The 20,180-nt window shown below is 51.4% G+C and overlaps 2 protein-coding genes across 3 annotated transcripts in view; one reads left to right on the plus strand and one right to left on the minus strand.

Annotated features, from left to right (window-relative positions):
- The window catches only part of LOC140460007 (uncharacterized), a 136,964-nt gene extending 131,157 nt beyond the window's left edge, over window positions 1–5,807 (plus strand). The window contains exon 6 of the mRNA XM_072554412.1: window positions 4,342–5,807. Within this exon, the coding sequence (XP_072410513.1) occupies window positions 4,342–5,292 (951 nt within the window). The 3' untranslated portion in view covers window positions 5,293–5,807. The remainder of the gene's footprint in view (window positions 1–4,341) is intronic.
- A 7,961-nt stretch (window positions 5,808–13,768) lies between these two features.
- LOC140460756 (uncharacterized) lies at window positions 13,769–18,535 on the minus strand. 2 transcript variants are annotated; one of them, XM_072555418.1, is made up of 2 exons: window positions 18,305–18,535; window positions 13,769–15,735 (listed from the first exon to the last, which is right to left on the minus strand). In XM_072555418.1, the coding sequence occupies exon 2, from the start codon at window positions 15,324–15,326 to the stop codon at window positions 14,358–14,360; it is 969 nt and encodes a 322-aa protein (XP_072411519.1). In that variant the 5' UTR covers window positions 15,327–15,735; window positions 18,305–18,535; the 3' UTR covers window positions 13,769–14,357. The 2 variants fall into 2 exon arrangements, with proteins under 2 accessions (XP_072411519.1, XP_072411520.1); XM_072555419.1 differs by having other exon boundaries at window positions 18,444–18,525.
- Window positions 18,536–20,180: the final 1,645 nt, after the last annotated feature.

The raw sequence follows: 20,180 nt of genomic DNA on the forward strand, positions 1-20,180 counted from the left end.
ATCACTTGGTGTCCTGTTCACACAGATTCACCGATGCTGAGGCAAACGTTCTTAATTGCCTTACAGCATCCTGTTATCACTTGGTGAGCCCAGGTGTCCCTATCTTTAAGTTCTCTCCTCATTCTGAGCCTTCCTGCCTGTTTATTTTCTAGTGCAGTAAATGTATTCAATAATTCAGCATTACATTTTAGTCTGAATGTTTAAAGACAAGTTTTAAGGCTATAGACTTTATCACCCAGATGCCCACACCCTCATTCCTCCCTTTGATTGCACCGCGATCACAGAAAGAGAAGGCTAGTCCAAACGAATGCCCTTCAAGGTGGTCCAGCCGTCAACATCCTGTAGAGCAGCACCACCATCTTCACAGCTCATCTGGTCATATTTATCATCACCATCGACACGTGTGGGTGAGCCATCAGATCGCGAAAGGAACATCTTCTGGGGCAAATCTATATCGCTAAGGGACCTCATAAGCCTAGCAATTAAATAGCTAACAATACCAATACCGACAAACAGACATAGCTAAATTGATAAGCCAATTGTACCATCAGCCCGATCTGCAGTTTCCCCAACTGGTCCCTTCAGTCATTCTGTCACGGAATACCTGGATCACTTCTTGAATCTTAGTAATATTGCCAGTGAGATTGGGAATGCCCATAGTGCATTTATCTTGGACAATGGTGCAGACCTCACCCTCCCGGGCGAGTATATAGTCTAAGGCATATCGATTCTGCACAGAGTAAAGACACAGGTCTGATAATCCCAGTTTACTCTGTTCCAGAGCCTCTTTACTCTTATTTCCTCAAATGGTCAGGCCACAAAAGACGGAATTGTGGTTCTGTTGACTTGTTACCCCTGCCGATCCTTCCAACCTCAGGGTACTCTGGATTCCCCAGCCTATCGGGTGTGCTGTATTGTCACCCAGTCCCTTGGGATCCTTCCAGTTAGAGCAAGGTTGGCTGAGACCGATCGCTGCATCCTCCTCAGATGGAGGTTCCATCGACTTGTCCACTGGCCAGGACAAGGTACTGTTGTGGGAACAAGGGCTCCGGTAGTGACCTTATGAGGGACATCTTTGCCATCCAGGACAAGGAAATTGGTAGCTTTCCCTTAGCTGAAGAAATAATAGTCTGGTTTGGTGTATATTAGGGAGAGTTTGTCAAAATAGGTTACTGAAATGTTACAGCAGGGGGTCTGGTCAGATCTACAGGAGTAAAGGGTCGACGTTTTGCAAGGGGAGTTGCTTTAGCACTGTACAAAATGGGCCAAGTGACTTGAGCACTCGCAGTGTATGGGAAACAATGGTCCTCAGAATGCTGTTCCCATTGGGCTCTCCCTTCGCTCTATTGTACAAGGTCTTGGTGACAGTATCAGCTTCTGAAAAGAGAAATGGCCTATAAATGCACAAGGGAAGGGTTCCGTTCCAGGTCCATGTGCCGCATAAGGCCTGCTGAACCCCAGGCAGTGTTACACCGGCTGTTTGTATACACAGACCGGAGGTATTGGAAAGTGATATTTCTCTTCGCAGGATCGGCAGTAGGAAGTCTGACAAATAGAATGGAATCAGGGACTGGGGACGGGGCAAGTAAGTCATCTCCCGCTAGAGAGGAGTAACATACTACTGCCTCTGGTGTGAAGAGCGTTCTGTGGGCCTGTATAAATAAGTTCCTTGTGGATTGAGGAGTTTTCCCTATCAGGTTTCCCTTTTCTCGAGTCGGCCCGTCCTACAAAAAGGGATGGTGTTCCTGGGCGCCCTTAAAATATTTACCATAATGACGGGGTTGATCATTTTTATCCTCACTAGGCTTGCGTCTGCAGGTAAGATCAAAAAGACAGGTTCGGTAACGCCATGGTAACTCCCCCTGATTTCTACTGTCCAGATGGACCATCTGGTCTTTCTGATGGAAGAGTCCATTACAATAATCAATCTTCATCACGTTCCACACGTCAAAGGCGTCTGGTCCGGTGCACTGGACGACATCTCCTCAGTATGGGTGGTGGATAATCTCTGATCATTCCTGGTCCCATCCATACTTAGTGGCTTTCCCCATCAGGATGTTGTACGTGATCAGAGAGGTGAGGAGATAAGTGATCCCCCACATGTCCCTCCTCTTAGTTCAAGTATCTGTAATAAGATTAACATTAGAACAACAGCAAAATTCAAAAACCGAACTGGACATGTCCACTCCTTTTGTTCAGATTCCAGGATTCTCTCCTCCTCTTCTCCCCCTTTTGATTGGTGCGGTCAATCAATTTACAATGGTGCAGTTGGTCCTAAGCTGAGCGCCCAGCGACTGTGACCGCCGTAGGGGCGGGAAGTAAAACCTGGAAGGGGCCATCCCATCGAGGTTGGGGACCTTTGCCAGTCCAGTTCTTGACGAGCACCAACGAACCAGGCTCTCCCCGTAACGAGGCTGAAAGGGAGGGAACATCGCTGTAGGCCGCACGCTCCTGGGAGTGAAAGGCACACATAACGTTGGTTAGAGCAAGAACATAACCAATCATTGCTTCGGTCATGTGGTGGACGTGGACTGAGAAGGGAGCCGAATCGTTCCAAGGGGTACGGAGGGGGTTACCAGAGAGACTCTCAGCCAGAGACAGTCGTGTCTTGCCCACAGGCATGGATCGCATCTGGAATAAGGCCACAGGGATTAGCATAACCAGGAGAGGCCAGACTCGGCCATTAATTTGGCAAGTTTAGTCTTGCGTCTGGTTAAAAAATTCAACAAGGCCGGCCGCCTGAGGATGATAAGCACCGTGCAGTTGCCAACAAATACAAAGCTGGGAACAGAGTTCTCCGTTAATATTACATGCAAAGTGTGGTCCATTGTCCGAGCTAATGCACGCAGGTATACTGAAGGGGGGAATTATTTCCTTTAAACAAAATCTTCACCACACTCTCAGCAGTAGTGTTAGGAGGAGGGTAGACTTCAATCCACTTTGAAAAGACATCAGCAATAAGCAAAACATATTTATAGCAACTCAACTCATTTCTCCAACTCAATGAAGTCCAGTTGAAGTGTCTCCAAGGGACCCTCCAGCAAGGGAGTTCTCGTAGAGATACTTGAACTAAGAGGTGGGGGATCGCCTACCCACTGACTTGTTTGATCACGTACAACATCCTGATCGGGAAAGTCATTGACTGAATATCAATGTGATCTGAAAATGATCTGAGATTATCCTGGTGTCATCTGGTGCACCAGACCAGACGCTTTCAACGTGGAGTCGCTTGAGCGATGGAGTGAGCTGCCAGAGGAAGTGGTGGGTGCTGGTACGATGACAAGTTAAAAGGCTCCTGGATGGACATATGAATATGATGGGTCAGGGCCAAGTGATGGTAAATGTGACTGGAGTCATAGAGATGTACAGCACAGAAACAGACCCTTCGGTCCAACTCCGTCCTTGCTGACAAGAGAGCCAACCCAATTTAGTCCCAGCTGCCAGCTCCCGGCTCATATAGGGGCCAAGTGATGGCAAACGTGACTAGATTAATTTAGGATATCTGGGCAGGTTGGACCAAAGGGTCTGTTTCCGTGCTGCGTGACTCTAATTGTCTTCAGTGAAAGCAGAAGTGTGGTTGTGAAGGCTGGACTTTCAGAGCATGTTTTGCCCTGACTGGGAGCAGAAGGGTTTGACTGAAGTGTGTCGGTGTTAATGGCTTGATGTCTCATTTTGCTCCCACCTTCTCGGGGTCGTTAACCATTTTGTGTCTGGTTATTCCTCAAGAAGCTGCATTGTAGGTTCACCCTGAATTGACACTTTTTTATTGCTTCCCAAAATCAGACCTGCTCACACTCAGCAGGATCCCAGTGTTGTGAAAGATATTAACTTTCAGGTGGAGGTATCCAAAATTCAGAGAGATGTCAGTCTTGATGTTTTTGCTTTTTCTGCCCCTGTAGGATCCTGAATCAGCACCTTCAGGGGAATTAGTTAGAGCGGAGTGAGAACAGAGGGGAAGGGAGAGTGGGATGGTGCTTTCAATTTTGTGGAACAACAAAAGAATATTCCACAGAAAGTAGAATTGCTTGTTCTGAATTTCTACCGTGCACTGATAGTGATGACGTTTGTAATCTCTTTTTGCAGAGTATATGAAAATCTGACGACTTGAAGTTTCAAAATCAACGGATGAAGGGCTTATTCCCGAAACATTGACTCTCCTGTTCCTCGGATGCTGCCTGACCTGCTGTGCTTTTCCAGCGCCACATTTTTTGACTGACTCTCCAGTGTCTGCAGTCCTCACTTTGATGTCAATGTCTGACAGTCTCTGAATCCATCGGGACCGCAACGGTTTTTGACTGTGATTTCTGTGAGAGGGATCAACGCTTTTTGGTTCCTCTTTGAGGATGTTTTCAGCATCAGTGGGACTGGACGAGAGATCCCACTGTTGCAGCGCACTGTGTGTGGAGCCTGAAACGGTTATACGGCCTGGGAAGGGGACTTCACGGCAGGGAGGGGCTCTACACGTGTTTGTGTGCAGCCGAAGCTGTGGCCATGGAGAAACCTGAGGAATCAGGCCCTGTGGAGAAACCGTGGAAGTGTGGTGACTGTGGGAAAGGCTTCCGTTTCCCGTCTGCCCTGGAGACTCATCGGCGCAGTCACACCGGGGAGAAGCCATTCCTCTGCCCTGTCTGCGGAAAGGCCTTCAGACATTCCTCCAACCTGCAGGCCCACCAGCGGATCCACACGGGGGAGAAGCCCTTCCGCTGTCCCGAGTGCGGGAAGGGCTTCGGCACATCCTCCCACCTGCTGACCCACCAGCGGATCCACACGGGAGAGAGGCCATTCACCTGCTCTCAGTGCAGGAAGGGCTTCAGGTATACCTCCCACCTGCTGACCCACCAGCGGGTCCACACGGGAGAGAGACCCTTCAGCTGCCCCAAGTGCGGGAAGGCCTTCAGCACTTCCTCCAACCTGCTGACCCACCAGCGGGTCCACACGGGGGAGAGGCCGTTCACCTGCTCTCTGTGCGGGAAGGGCTTCACCTGCTCCTCCAACCTGCGGAACCACCAGTGTATCCACACGGGGGAGAGACCCTTCAGCTGCCCCGAGTGTGGGAAGGGCTTTACGCAGGTCTCCTCCCTGCTGACCCACCAGTGGGTCCACACCGGGGAGAAGCCAGTCACCTGCTCTCAGTGTGGGAAAGGCTTCACCAGCTACTCCTCCCTGCGGGTCCACCAACGGATCCACACCGGGGAGAGGCCCTTCACCTGCTCTCAGTGCGGGAAGGCCTTCACCTACTCCTCCCACCTGCGGAAGCACCAGCGAGTTCACGTGCCATCGCAGGGGGATTGAAGGAGTGACGGCCGAGTGCCAATATCAGTTGGACTGTCGACCTGTTTCCGGGGACTCCCGGGTTCACAAATCCCGCCACGACAGATGTCAGAATCGGTATTCGGTCAAAAATGTGGAGTTCGGGATCTAACGATGAGACCGTTTCAGGGAGGGGGAGGTCGGGGGGGGGAGAAAGCCCCCATCTGATTTCCCCCTCTCCCTTGTTAGGGAAGGGAACCGCCATTGTGGGAAAGGATTCACTCAGTCGTTCCAGCTGCATCCTTTACCCGGTCTGGTCTTCACCTGACTCCAGACCCACAGCAGTCTGGTTGACTCTACACTGCCCCTTACTGGCAAATGAGCGGGGAGACACTGACTTGGAGACGGGGTACGGGTTAAAATTGCTGAGTGAGGCAATACTTCCTCCGGGTTACGGATGTACCAAGGATCCAATTACAAAGGGACAACTTGGTGCTGGCCAATAGTGAAGACAGTGAGGGGGGTGTGGGACAGGGGAGGTGTGGTGTGTGCAGGCAGTCAATACATGTAATAGCTTGTAACTTTGACTTTGGAAACAGAACAAGTCTGACTCAAGATTGGGATGCAGGCAGACTCTGACCTCACACCTTTAATGCATTGTCTGAGCTGAGATGTGAGCTTTTGCTATAAAACCTTGTTATCTCGAGAAGGTGACAACAAGAAGTTCAGGGATTCACATTGTAATGAGACCTGCAACCTATTTGAAAAGGTGGAAGACTTAACAATCCAGGTTTGTTGAATATACCATTTCAGTGGCAGGACGCTGGAATGTTTTGCTCTAAATTGTGTCTTAGGATCTTATCCTCCACAACCACCTGATGATGAGGCAGCACTCCAAAAGTTACTGCTTCCAAAGAAGCCTGTTGGACTACAACCTGGAGTTGTGTGATTCTAGAATCTGGTCTCCAGCATCTGCAGTCCTTGTTTTTACCTCGTTGATTTTAACCCTACTGCGAATCCTCTTGCAAGGATGCCTGCCTTGAAGAAGTTTTCCTCCTCTGTCTACAAGAATCTCAGGGAGTCCCTCTCCCACTGCAACTCCCAGGTCATTTCCTCTGCCCTGAGGCTCTTCAACCATATCCTGAAACAGACTCGCTACCACAGCCCCATTCGCTTCCTCAGTGCCTGCCTCCGTAACCAGCTCATCCCACACGGACTCCAGACCACCTTTAAACCAGCAGAGTTCGGATCCGAACAGGACAAACAGTACAGACTACAGATTCAAAAACACCAGCAACGGTTCTCCTTCAGGATCCTCCGCTCCACGCTTGCAGCAATGCGCCGTCACCTAACCTTTCTCCAGTCAGCCCTGCCTCAGCTGAGGGCCACACTCTCTCAGAATTACAAAGGACCCACTCTGTACTACATCCTCAGGAGAATTCATACTCTCAACAAACAGTATTTCAACTCCATCTTAAACATCAAAAACTGTAAGTACAACAAACCTTTATCCACTCACCTCCATAACCAGCGCTCCTCAAACATTCCAGAAGATTCCCCCGGCCTCTGAAATTGCTTGGACGCCATTAGCCATGCGGCTGGTGCAGCTGCCGCCCCCACGCTGATTGATGTCACTTCCGCCCCCCATCATGGCTACTCCCACAGTCACTTCCGCCCCTCACAATTCCTCATGCGTCACATGTGACATCATTTCTGCCCCTCACATCATCGCTGATGTCACACGCTCAGTGACTTCTGCCACCCCTACTGCCGTGGTCACCCCCACTTCCGCCCCCACCAACGCCACTCACCTGCATTCTGCTGACATGCCCCCCACAGATCCCACCGTCACCATTCCTGGCCTACAGAACCCTGAGGGGAACACCACCCCAGCTCATGACTCCACCCCCCCATTCTCCCCCACCATCACACCCACTCCAGTTACCGGCTCCGCCCCCACTCCCAGCTCCACACCCACACCAGGTGCCAGCTCCCAGCCCTGCCGAGTTTTCACCATCCCCCCAGACCTCCCCCTCACTGACGACGAACGATTAGTCCTCAGCAAAGGACTCATCTTCATCCCCCTCCGTCCACGCATCAATGAATTTAATACACGCCGTGATGTCGAACACTTCCTCCGCCTCCGAGCTTACTTTCACAATCTGGACTCCCGCCCACCTTCCGAGGACCCCTTCGCCCACCTCCAACACACTGCATCCACCTGGACACCCCGCGCTGGCCTATTACCTGCCCTCGACCTCTTCATTTCCAACTGCCGCCGGGACATTAACCACCTCAACCTGTCTACCCCCCCTCCCCCACTCCAACCTCTCACCCTCACAACGCGCAGCCCTCCAATCCCTCTGCTCCAATCCCGACCTCACCATCAAGCCAGCGGATAAAGGGGGCGCAGTGGGAGTCTGGCGCACTGACCTCTACACCGCTGAAGCCAAACGCCAACTCGAAGACACCTCTTCCTACTGCCCCCTCGACCATGACCCAACCCCCATCACCAACCCATCATCTCCCAGACCATACAGAACCTCATCACCTCAGGAGATCTCCCACCCACAGCTTCCAACCTCATAGTCCGGGAACCCCGCACTGACTGGTTCAACCTCCTTCCCAAGATCCACAAGCCTGGCCACCCTATTGTCTCAGCATGCTCCTGCCCCACTGAACTCATCTCTACCTACCTATACACTGTCCTATCCCCCGAGTCCAAGAACTCCCCACATCTGTTCGAGACACCACCCACGCCCTCCTCCACCTCCAAGACTTCCGTTTCCCCGGCCCCCAACGCCTTATCTTCACCATGGATATCCAATCCCTCTACACCTCCATCCGCAATGTCCAGGGCCTCCAAGCCCTCCGTTTTTTCCTCTCCAGACGTCCCCAACAGTACCCTTCCACTGACACACTCATTCGTTTGGCTGAACTGGTCCTCACCCTTAACAATTTCTCCTTCGAATCCTCCCACTTCCTCCAGACCAAAGGGGTAGCCCATGGGCACACGTATGGGCCCCAGCTATGTTTGTCTCTTTGTTGGCTACGTAGAACAGTTGATCTTCTGTAATAACACCGGCACCACTCCCCACCTCTTCTTCCGCTACATTGATGACTGCATTGGCGCCACCTCGTGCTCCCGTGAGGAGGTTGAGCAATTCATCAACTTCACCAACACATTCCACCATGACCTTAAAATTAACTGGACCATCTCTGACACCTCCCTCCCCTTCCTCGACCTCTCCATCTCCATTAATGATGACCGTCTTGACACCGACATTTTCTACAAACCCACCGACTCCCACAGCTACCTGGATTACACCTCTTCCCACACTACCTCTTGCAAAAATGCCATCCCGTATTCCCTATTCCTCCGCCTCCGCCAGATCTGCTCCCAGGTGGATGAGTTCCACCACAGAACACACCAGATGCCCCCCTTCTTTAGAGACCGCAATTTCCCTTCCCACATGGTTAAAGGTGTCCTCCAAGGCATCTCGTCCACATCCCGCACTCCTGCCCTCAGACCCCACCCCTCCAACCATAACAAGGACAGAACGCCCCTGGTGCTCACCTTCCACCCTACCAACCTTCGCATAAACCAAATCGTCTGCCGACTTTTCCGCCACCTCCAAAAAGACCCCACCACCAGGGATATATTTCCCTCCCCACCCCTTTTCCGCCTTCCGTATCTACCTGGTCAGGTCCACGCCCCCCACCCCCTCCCCCACCCCCACACCCACAACCCACCCTCCCATCCTGGCACCTTCCCCTGCCACCGCAGGAATTGCAAAACCTGCGCCCACACCTCTTCCCTCACCTCCATCCAAGGTCCCAAAGGAGCCTTCCACATCCATCAAAGTTTTACCTGCACATCCACTAATATCATTTTATTGTATCTGTTGCTCCCGATGTGGTCTCCTCTACATTGGGGAGACTGGATGCCTCCTAGTAGAGCGCTTTAGGGAACATCTCCGGGACACCCGCACCAATCAACCACACCGCCCCGTGGCCCAACATTTCAACCGCTGCTCCCTCACCACCAGACGCCTGGAGGAAGAACGCCTCATCTTCTGCCTCGGAACACTTCAACCCCAGGATATCAACGTGGACTTCAACAGTTTCCTCATTTCCTCTTCCCCCACCTCACCCTAGTTCCAAACTTCCAGCTCAGCACTGTCCCCCTGACTTGTCCTAACTTTCTATTTTCTTTTCCACCTATCCACTCCACCCTCCACCTTGACCTATCGCCTTCATCCCCTCCCCCACTCGCCTATTGTACTCGATGCTACTTTCTCCACTCCCCCACCCTCCTCTCACTAGTCTCTCCACGCTTCAGGCTCTCTGCCTTTATTCCTGATGAAGGGCTTTTGCCCGAAACGTCGATTTCGAAGCTACTTGGATGCTGCCTGAACTGCTGTGCTCTTCCAGCACCACTAATCCCGAATCTGGTTTCCAGCATCTGCAGTCATTGTTTTTACCCAATAGTAAAGACAGGGTGGGGGGGGTGAGGAGGAGGGGAGGTGTGGGGTTTAAAAAGCAACTGCTTTTTCTCTGCCTTTTTGCTCGGGGGATCTGAAGCTGGAACAAAGTTGGTTTGCAATAAAGGTTACCTGAACTTAACACCGGGCTCAGACTCTCATTGAAAGCTTTCAGCTCCGAGAGGTTTTTGTTTTAAAGCTGCTCATTTCTTTCAGCCTCCTGCACTAAGTTTAGAACATAGAACAATCCAGCGCTGGGGAACTCAAAACTAGGGAGGGGGAGGGGGAGCATTTTTATTTAAATATAAGGAGAGAGATTTAAAAGAAACCGGCGGGGCAATATTTTGAAAGAGGGTGAATTGCATGTGGAATGAACTTGCTGAGGATGTGGTAGATGCAGGTACAGTGACAACATTGAAACAGCATTCGGATGGATACATGAGTAGAAAGGTTTAGAGGGATATGGGCCAAATGCAGGCAAGTGGGACTGGTTTAGATTGGGAATCCTGGTCAACATGGACAAATTGGACCGAAGTGTCTGTTTCTGTGCTGTATACCTCTATTGAAACCAGTAGATTTCTGAAAGGGGCTTGACAGGATAGATGCAGATAAAATGCTCCTTCGTGGGGAGGGTCATCGAATTCCGACAAGGTGGAAGCGGGCCATTCAGCCCATCTATTTCACTCTGGCCCTCTGAACAGTATCCCACCCATACCCATCCCCCTCCCCCGCCATGGGTGAGTGGGGGAGGAGATGAAGGTGATCGGTCAAGGAGGAGAGGGTGGAGTGGAGAGGTGGAAAAGGAGATAGGCAGGTCGGACAAGTCAAGGAGACAGTTACTGAGCTGGAAGTTTGAAACTAGGATGAGGTGGGGGAAGGGGAAATGAGGAAACTGTTGAAGTCCACATTGATGCCCTGGGGTTGAAGTGTTCCGAAGCGGAAGATGAGGCGTTCTTCCTCCAGGCGTCTGGTGGTGAGGGAGCGGCGGTGAAGGAGGCCCAGTCCCAGTCCCCCCCCCCGTCCCAGTCCCAGTCCCCCCCCCCCCCCAGTCCCAGTTCCCCCCCCCCCCCCAGTCCCAGTTCACCCCCCCCCCCCCAGTCCCAGTCCCAGTTCCCCCCCCAGTCCCAGTTCCCCCCCCCCCCCCAGTCCCAGTCCCCCCCCCCCAATCCCAGTCCCAGTCCCAGTCCCAGTTCCCCCCCCCCCAGTCCCAGTCCCCCCCCCCCCCAGTCCCAGTCCCAGTTCCCCCCCCCCCAGTCCCAGTTCCCCCCCCCCCAGTCCCAGTTCCCCTCCCCCCCCCCCCCCCCAGTCCCAGTTCCCCTCCCCCCCCCCCAGTCCCAGTTCCCCTCTCCCCCCCCCAGTCCCAGTTCTCCCCCCCCCCAGTCCCAGTTCCCCCCCCCGTCCCAGCCCCAGCCCCCCCCCCCCGTCCCAGCCCCAGCCCCAGCCCCCCCCCGTCCCAGCACCAGCCCCGCCCCCGTCCCAGCACCAGCCCCGCCCCCGTCCCAGCCCCAGTTCCCCCCCCCGTCCCAGCCCCAGCCCCGCCCCCCCTCCCAGCCCCCCCCCCTCCCCCCTTCCCAGCCCCCCCCTCCCCCCCCCCCCCTTCCCAGCCCCCCCCTCCCCCCCTTCCCAGCCCCCCCCTCCCCCCCCCCCCCCCTTCCCAGCCCCCCCCCTCCCCCCCCCCCCCCTTCCCAGCCCCCCCCCCCCCCCCCCTTCCCAGCCCCAGCCCCAGCCCCTCCCACGTGGCCCCATCGTTGTCACAGGCCCCGCCCCCCGACCAGGAGAGCCCCACCCCCCAGGCGGCCGACCATGTTCCCAAACAGACCCTTAACCCCCATCCTCCTCCACAATGATCACCGGCTCCTACCTGCTGTACAGCCCGGGGGGGGGGGGGTGGGGCGGTGTGGCCCGTGGCCCGTGGCCCGTGGCCCGTGGCCCGTGACCCAGCAGCTGCCCCAGGAAGGCGGCGGTGCCCAGTGACGGGGGTCTGCCCCCAGGGCCCGCACGGCGCCATTTTCCTAACGGCCGCCCTCCCGCCGCTTCCTCGCTCGAGCGACTTCTCCTCCCAACCGCCTTCACCCCCGCGTGACGTCTGCACGTGGGAGATGGGCGGGGCCGGGGGTGGGGATGGGCGGGGCCGGGGGTTGGGGATGGGCGGGGCCCGGGGGAGCCTCACCGTCACCAAGTCACAGCCACCTCGCGCTACAACTGTTCATTCACAAAAACAAACTCTCCTGTCTCACTCTGCAGCTGCGGGGGGCGGGGACACTGCCACGTTTCGAGGAGCCCTGTCTACATTGGGAAAGCTCACGGCTCAATTTAAACAGATATTCCGACATCGAACAGGACGGCGTCATATCTGCATTTTCTTATGCTGGAATCCATTGCTTATTATTTTTTTTCTTAACCCCCCCCCCCCTCACTACGGTAGTGATTATTTTTCCCCCAGCACCCATGGTGTGTGTGTGTGCAAATGTAAGACACAGTGAAAGACACAAAGTGCACGAATCTGCAAATAAAGAGGTTTAAATGGACAAGATTATATTTCAAAGGGATGTGAGCACATTCAAAGGGATATCTTCATATGTAAAGTCACACAGTTATATCCAAATGAATCTACATTTCAAAGAGACGTTGCCCTATTTATAAGTAGAGACAATAGGTGTGAATTCTGTCTGTGTCCCAATGTTTAGTCAGACTGACATTTTTCTTAGAAAAGCTCTGCATTTAAACTACATTCTTGTGCTCCAGTGAATAAAGTCCCAGCCTCTCTCCTTATAACTCAAACCCTCCAGTCCTTACAACATCCTGGTAAATCTTTATTAAACCCTCTCTGATAGTATTCTTCCTATTACAGGGCCACCAGAACTGTACTCAGTCCTCTGCAAGTGGCCTCACCAACATCCTGTACAACCTCAACATGATGTCCCATCCCCGATACTCAACGGTGTGAACAATGAATGGTATGCTGCTAAATGCCTTCTTAACTGCCCTGGCTACCTGTGATGCAACTTCCAAAGAACCATGTACCTGAACACCACCCCCCCCATGTCTGTCTGTTCTATAACATGACCCAGGGCCCTATCATTATCTGGACAAGTGCTGCCCTTCCTTGTTTTAGCAAAATGCAACCCCTTGCTTGTATTAATACCTCTCACACATGTGCTCCATCACACACACACACACACGTTCCTCCTCCCCTCAATACTCTCACAGGCTTATACACCATCACACTCACACTTTACCAAGCATGTACACACTCTCACGCACAAACTCACATGCACGCACACACAATTCTTTGTGGGGTGAATTTGTATTGGCAGAATTATATTTGCAGATACATTCAATTTTGGTCAAAAAGCACACAATGTCCAGGCAGTCAATCCATGTAATATTTTATGAATTCCTCCTTTGGAAATAGAACCAGTCTGATTCAAGATTGGGGTACAGACAGACTCTGACCTCACACCTTTAATGCATGGTCTGAGCTGAGATGTTATCTTTTTCATAAAACCTTAAGTCATCTCAAGAATGTGACTTAAAAGATGTTCTGGCAGTGACACATTAATGAACCAAAACCTGCACCCATTCTAAGAGATGAAAGGCTTAACAGCAATCTAGGCTTGTTCAATATATTCTATCAGTTGCATGATCTTTTGATATACGTTCTGTGTCTGCTCCACAGCTACCCGATAAAGGAGCAGCACTCAGAAAGCTAGTGCTTCCAAATAAACCTGTTGAACAATAACCTGGTATTGTGATTTTTTTTAACTTTATCACCCCAGTCTAATACCAACCCCTCCATATCATTTCGACTGAACACAGCCCCCACCTCCTGGTGCTGCCAGGAAACTTGACAATGCTGATGAAACAACGCAGTACCTGAAAGATGTACAATTTCTAATGATACAAGCTACTCATTCACTGCTCCATCTGATACACGACATTGGAAACTCTGCCGGAGGCTGAAAGACAGGAGCAGCTTTAAAACAAAAACCTCTCAGAGTTCAAAGCTTTCAATGAGAGTCTGAGCCCGGCGGTAAGGTCAGGTAACCTTTATTGTGACCCGACTTTGTTACAGCTTCAGATTCCCCCAGCAAAAAAGCATAGACAAAGTAGCAGCTTTTTAAACAGTTCAAGATCAAAGCCCACACACACCCCACTGTCTTTACTATTGGTCAGCACCAAGTTGTCCCTTTGTAATTGGATCCTTGGTACAGCCGTAATCCGGAGGAAGTATTGCCTCACTCAGCAATTTTAACCCATACCCTGTCTCCAAGTAAGTTTCTCCCTGCTCATTTGCCAGGAAGGGGCAGTGGAGAGTCAACCAGACTGCTGTGGGTCTGGAGTCAGGTGTAGGCCAGACCGGGTAAAGGATGCAGCTGGAACGACTGAGTGAATCCTTTCCCACAATGGTGGTTCCCTTCCCTAACAAGGGAGAGAGGGAATCACATGGGGGCTTTCTCTCCCACACCACCCCCTCCCTGAAACGGTCTCATGGTTAGATTCCGAACTCCACATTTCTGACCGAATACCAATTCCACCATCTGCCACAGTGGGATTCAAACCCAGGAGTCCCCAGAACCTGGTTGATAGTCCAATCGATAATGGCACTCGGCCGTGACTCCTTCATTCCCCCTGCGATGGCAAGTGAACTCGCTGGTGCTTCCGCAGGTGGGAGGAGTAGGTGAAGCCCTTCCCGCACTGAGAGCAGGTGAACGGCCTCTCCCCCGTGTGGATCCGTTGGTGTCTCAGCAGGGTGGAAGATGTGCTGAAGGCCTTCCCACACTCTGGGCAGCTGAAGGGCCTCTCCCCCGTGTGGATACGCTGGTGGCTCCGCAGGTTGGAGGAGCACGTGAAGCCCTTCCCGCACTGAGAGCAGGTGAACGGTCTCTCCCCCGTGTGGACATGCTGGTGGGTCAGCAGGGTGGAGGAACTGCTGAAGGCCTTCCCACACTTGGGGCAGCTGAAGGGCCTCTCCCCCGTGTGGACCCGCTGGTGAGTCAGCAGGGTGGTGGCCTGGGTAAAGGCCTTCCCACACTCGGGGCAGCTGAAGGGCCTCTCCCCCGTGTGGATCTGCTGGTGCCTCATCAGGGAGGAGACGTGGGTAAAGGCCTTCCCGCACTCGGGGCAGCTGAAGGGCCTCTGCCCCGTGTGGACACGACGGTGACTCCGCAGGGTGGAGGAATCACTGAAGGCCTTCCCACACTCGGGGCAGCTGAAGGGCCTTTCCCCCGTGTGGACCCGCCGGTGGCTCAACAGGGTGGAGGAATACCTGAAGGCCTTCCCGCACTCGGGGCAGCTGAACGGCCTCTCCCCCGTGTGGACCCGCTGGTGGGCCAACAGGGCAGAGAAAAACACGAAGGCCTTCCCACAATCTGGACAGCTGAAGGGCCTCTCCCCCGTGTGGTCCTGCTGGTGGGCCAGCAGGTGGGAGGAATGTCTGAAGGCCTTCCCGCAGTCGGTGCAGGGGAACGGCCTCTCCCCGGTGTGACTGCGCCGATGAGTCTCCAGGGCAGACGGGAAACGGAAGCCTTTCCCACAGTCACCACACTTCCACGGTTTCTCCACAGGGCGGGATTCCTCAGGTTTCTCCATGGCCAAAGCTTCGGCTGCACACAAACACGTGTAGAGCCCCTCCCTGCCGTGAAATCCCTTTTCCAGGCCGTATAACTGTTTCAGTCTCCACGCACAGTGCGCTGCAACAGTGGGGTCTCCCGTCCAGTCCCACTGATGCTGAAAACATACTCAGACAGGAGCCAAAAAGCTTTGATCCCTCTCCCAGAAATCACGGTCGAAAATGTTTGCTGGCCCCAGTGGATTGAGTGACTGTCAGACATTGACATCAAAGTGAGGATCGGAGATGCTGGAGAGTCAGTGGAAAAATGTGGCACTGGAAAAGCACAGGGGAGTCAGGCAGCATCAGAGGAGCAGGAGGGTCAATGTTTCGGGCATAAGCCCTTCATCCGTTGATTTTGAAACTTCCCTCTTCAAATCTTCAAAAACTCTGTCAGAATAGATTACAAAGCTCATCACTGCCAGTGCAGGGTAGAAATTTTGAACAAGCAATTCTACTGTCTGTGGAATATTCTTTTCTTTTGTTATTCCACAAAATTGAAAGCACCATCCCACTCTCTCTCCCCCTCTGTTCTCACTCCGCTCTGACTAATTCCCCTGAAGATGCTGCTTCAGGATCTTACAGGGGCAGAAAAGCAAAAATGTCAAGACATGATATGATATCTCTCTGAATTTTGGATACCTCCACCTGAAAAGCTAATATCTTTCACAACACTGGGATCCTGCTGAGAGTGAGCAGGTCTGATTTTGGGAAGCAAAAAAAAAGTGTGTCAATTCAGGGTGAACCTGCCACGCAGCTTCTTGAGGAACACCCATACACAAAATGGTTAACGTCCCCGGGAAGGTGGGAGGAAAGTGAGAACATCAAGGCATTAACACCGACATTAGAGAGAAAGTGAACCTACTGACATGGCAAAAGTTAGTAGAAAGCCAGAGTCATCGAGACATATAGCACAGAAACAGACCCTTCTGTCCATATCGACTGTACTGACCAGATATCCTAAATCAATCTAGTCCCATTTGCTGGTATGTGGCCCATAGCTGGGGTCATCCCCACCCCCTGTCCTGAGACCTTGATGCCTCCAAGCTGACCCTCAAAGGTTCGGTTTGTCCCTCCATTCTTTCCCGGTTGTCTTTTGTAGGTTTTGAAAACTTTCCCAATCCTCTGAGTATAGGATTTGGAAAGTTATGTTGTAGCCGTACAGGACATTGGTTAGGCCACATTTGGAATATTGTGTGCAATTCTGGTTTCCTTACCATCCGTAAGATGTTGTGAAACTTCAAAGTGTTCAGAAAAGATTTACAAGGATGTTGCCAGGGTTGGGGGATTTGATCTATAGGGAGGCTAGGGCTGTTTGCCCTGAGCATTGGAGGCCAAGGAGTAACCTATAAAATCATGAAGGGCATTGCTAGGATAAATAGACAAAGCCTTATCTGTGGAAGGGGATCAGGGGGAAAGAGTCCAAAACTAGAGGGCATATGTTTGGGGTGAGGGGAAAAGATACAAAGGAGATCTGAGGGGCAACTTTTTCACACAGAGGGTATTACGTGTATGGAATGAGCTGCCAGAGGAAATGGTGGAGGCTAGTACAATTGCAACATTTAAAAAGACAGCTGGACAGGTATATGAATAGGAAGGGTTTGGAGGGATATGGGCCAAATGCTGGCAGGTGGGACTAGATTGGGTTGGGATATCTGGTTGGCATAAACGGGTTGAACCGAAGGGTCTGTTTCTATGCTGTATATCTCTAGGACTAGTTGGACTAAAGGGTCTGTTTCTGTGCAGTATGACTTTGGAACTGGCCTTAAAACCACTTTCTTGCCTTCCCCCACAAATCCACCGCTGTGTTGCTCAAAAATCAGATGAACTCAGCCTTGAACATATTCAATGACCCCCTAACTGCAGGAAGACATCCCCCTTTCTAAACTCAATTCCTCTTGCTAATATACACTTGCCTTGCTGATTGTTTGCTACACCTGTCTGACAAATGACAGTGACTGGTGTAGAAGGACGCTGAGGCCTCTTTGTCCATCCACACATCATTCCTGACAAAGGGCTCGTGTCCAAAACGTCAACTCTCCTGCTCCTCAGATGCTTAAAAATGTGTTGCTGGAAAAGCGCAGCAGGTCAGGCAGCAAAGGAGGAGAATCGACTTTTTGGGCATAAGCCCTTCTTCAGGAATGATTCTCCTTCTCCTTTGATGCTGCCTGACCTGCTGCGCTTTTCCAGCAACACATTTTTAAGCTCTGATCTCCAGCATCTGCGGTCCTCACTTTCTCCCTGCTCTTCGGATGCTGCCTAACCTACTGTGCTCTTCCAGTAACCCCACTTTTTGACTCTGATCTCCAGCATCTGCAGTTCTCACTTTCTCCACATTCAAATACATCTCCAGTTAAACAATACACCTCCTTTCTGCGTTTTTTTTTCCACAGCCAAGGCTATAACTTCATATTGTGGTACTGCATTTGCCATGTGTTTACCAATTGTGGTCTTCTCTATATCGGAGAGCGAGTGCAAACTTGGGGAACGATTCACCAAGCATCGCAGCTGTGTCTGCAGAGGGCGACCAGACCTCTCAGTAACCACCCATTCCAATTTCCCTTCCCAACCCCTTTCTGACATGACCATCTTTGGCCTCCTCCATTGCCACAACGAATCTAACCGCAAATTGGAGGAACAACACCTCATTATCCGGGCAGCCTGCAGCCCGAAGGACTCAACGTTGAGTTTTCCAATTTCAAACCCCCCACCCCTCCATTCCCTGACTCCATTCCCATCCCCGACCTCCTCCCTGCCACCAACCAGATTCATTCCTCCCACTGACCAACCAGGTCGTACCCTCTAACTGTCTCGACCTATCCCTACTTCCCCACCACCCCCTTTTTATCTGCAGTTTCTGCACCCAGCCCCAGCCCTGAAGAAGGGTTACACCTGATATATCGACTTCTCCACCATCTGATGACTCCTGCCGAACTATTTTGCCAATTGAGATACAGACCTGGATCGACGTTCCCGGAGTCTGTCCCCGCCGAATTCACTCTCTTTCCTTTCAGTTGCTGAAAGTCAGCAATTGAATCACAGAATGGTAAAAAAAAGTGGAAAAGGGGGTGATATAAGAGAGTGCCGTCCTCACAGACCTGAGACAGAGGAAGGAATTTGCAGTCGGGGTAAAGCTCAATCTTTATTCAGAGAGAGAGAGGATCAGGACTCGCAGCTTGAGAAGTTCATGGTCCAACTTCCGCATTCAGACAATGGGCTGGCTCTGATTGGCAGGAGGACCAGTCTCCTTCCAGTCCTCCAATGCTACCTATTGGTCAATCAAAAGAAGGGCTCGCGCCGTTTTTTTCGCGGACAGTGATGAGCATGCCCAGTGTTTTGCCCAGTCTGCTCTCCGGGGAGGTTGGTGTTACTGACAGATTGTAAGGGTCCAAATACCAATGGGGGAAAAAAGATAGAGACACAATTTTTTTTTCCTTATGGCTCGATATTTTATTCCTTTTGCATTTTGTCTGGCTGCTCAATTTTTGTATGTTTTTTTCCGCTTATTGTGGGGGGCAAGACCCCAAGACCAGAACTGGAGGGCATAGGTTTAGGGTGAGAGGGGAAAGATTTCTGGGGGTCCTTAGGGGCGATCTTTTCGCACAGAGGATGTGGTATGTACATGGAATGAGCTGCCAGAGGAAGTGGTGGAGGCTGGAACAATTACATTATTTAAAATGCATCTGGATGCGGATATGAATAGGAAAGATTCAGAGGGGTAGGGGGCAAATGCTGGCAAATGGGTCACTAGATTAATTTAGGACATCTGGTCGGTGTGGACCGAAGGGTTTGTTTCTGTGCTCTACAACCCTGAGTCTATTTTTAGATAGTATGGAAAATAAAGAGCATGGAAGCATGGGAAGGGTTAGAGCATGGAGACCACTGCCAGTTTGTTGCAAAGGATAGTGGAAAGCTCTTACACCAATTAGCAGAGTAAGGTTGAGGCTGAAAGGTCACTATGGCAAGATGAGATAACAGTCAGTAAAGTTAGCCTCACCTGCTAAATATGATTGACAGGATTGGGACAATAAATATTTGGGACATGACATTAAATATCTAATTAATGATTAGTAGAGTCAGTCTGCTTGAGACTATTGATAATAAATATCTAATCATGACATTAGGAAAATATTAAGTAGGGTCTGGAATGCTGACACTAAACCTCTAACCGTGACATTAGAATAACATTAAGTAGAATGTAGGAAAAACTGTAAGGGTGCAACTAAAGAGATAATGGGAACTAACATCACTGGTTTATTGTGTAGCTAACGTGAGGTACTTTTGATTAATATAGTTGGACATGCTGATAAGCTAACAAACACACTGCTGAGCTGGAGACAATGCTGTCCCCTCTGTCCAGGAGTAAATGCTGGAAAGGTGGGATTGTTCATAGGGAGGAGGATGGTCTCCGGCTACACTCTGATATCTATCAGCTCGTAAATGGGGCAGAACTGTGGAATTTAATCTCCAGGCAGTTTGGGAAATTTAATAAGGGAAGGAAGTAAGCAATAAATAGTAGATCCCTACAGAGTGCAGAGGAACAAAGGGTCCTTGCTGTCCAAGTTCAGAGATCCCCGAAGGTATCAGTACAGGTAAAACGGGGGATGAGGAAGGCATCGATTTGTACTTTTTCACACAGAGGGTGGTGCGTGTGTGCAATGAGCTGCGAGAGGAAGTGGTGTAGGCTGGCACAAATACAATTTTTAAAAGGTAGCTGGATGGGTATGTGAATAGGGAGGGTTTAGAGGAATATGGGCCAAGTGCTGGTAAATAGGATAGATTAATTTCGGATATCTAGTCAGCAGGGATGAGATGGACTGTTTCTGTGCTGTACA

This window comes from Chiloscyllium punctatum, chromosome 36 (genome assembly GCF_047496795.1).
Source record: "Chiloscyllium punctatum isolate Juve2018m chromosome 36, sChiPun1.3, whole genome shotgun sequence".
NCBI lineage: Eukaryota > Metazoa > Chordata > Chondrichthyes > Orectolobiformes > Hemiscylliidae > Chiloscyllium > Chiloscyllium punctatum.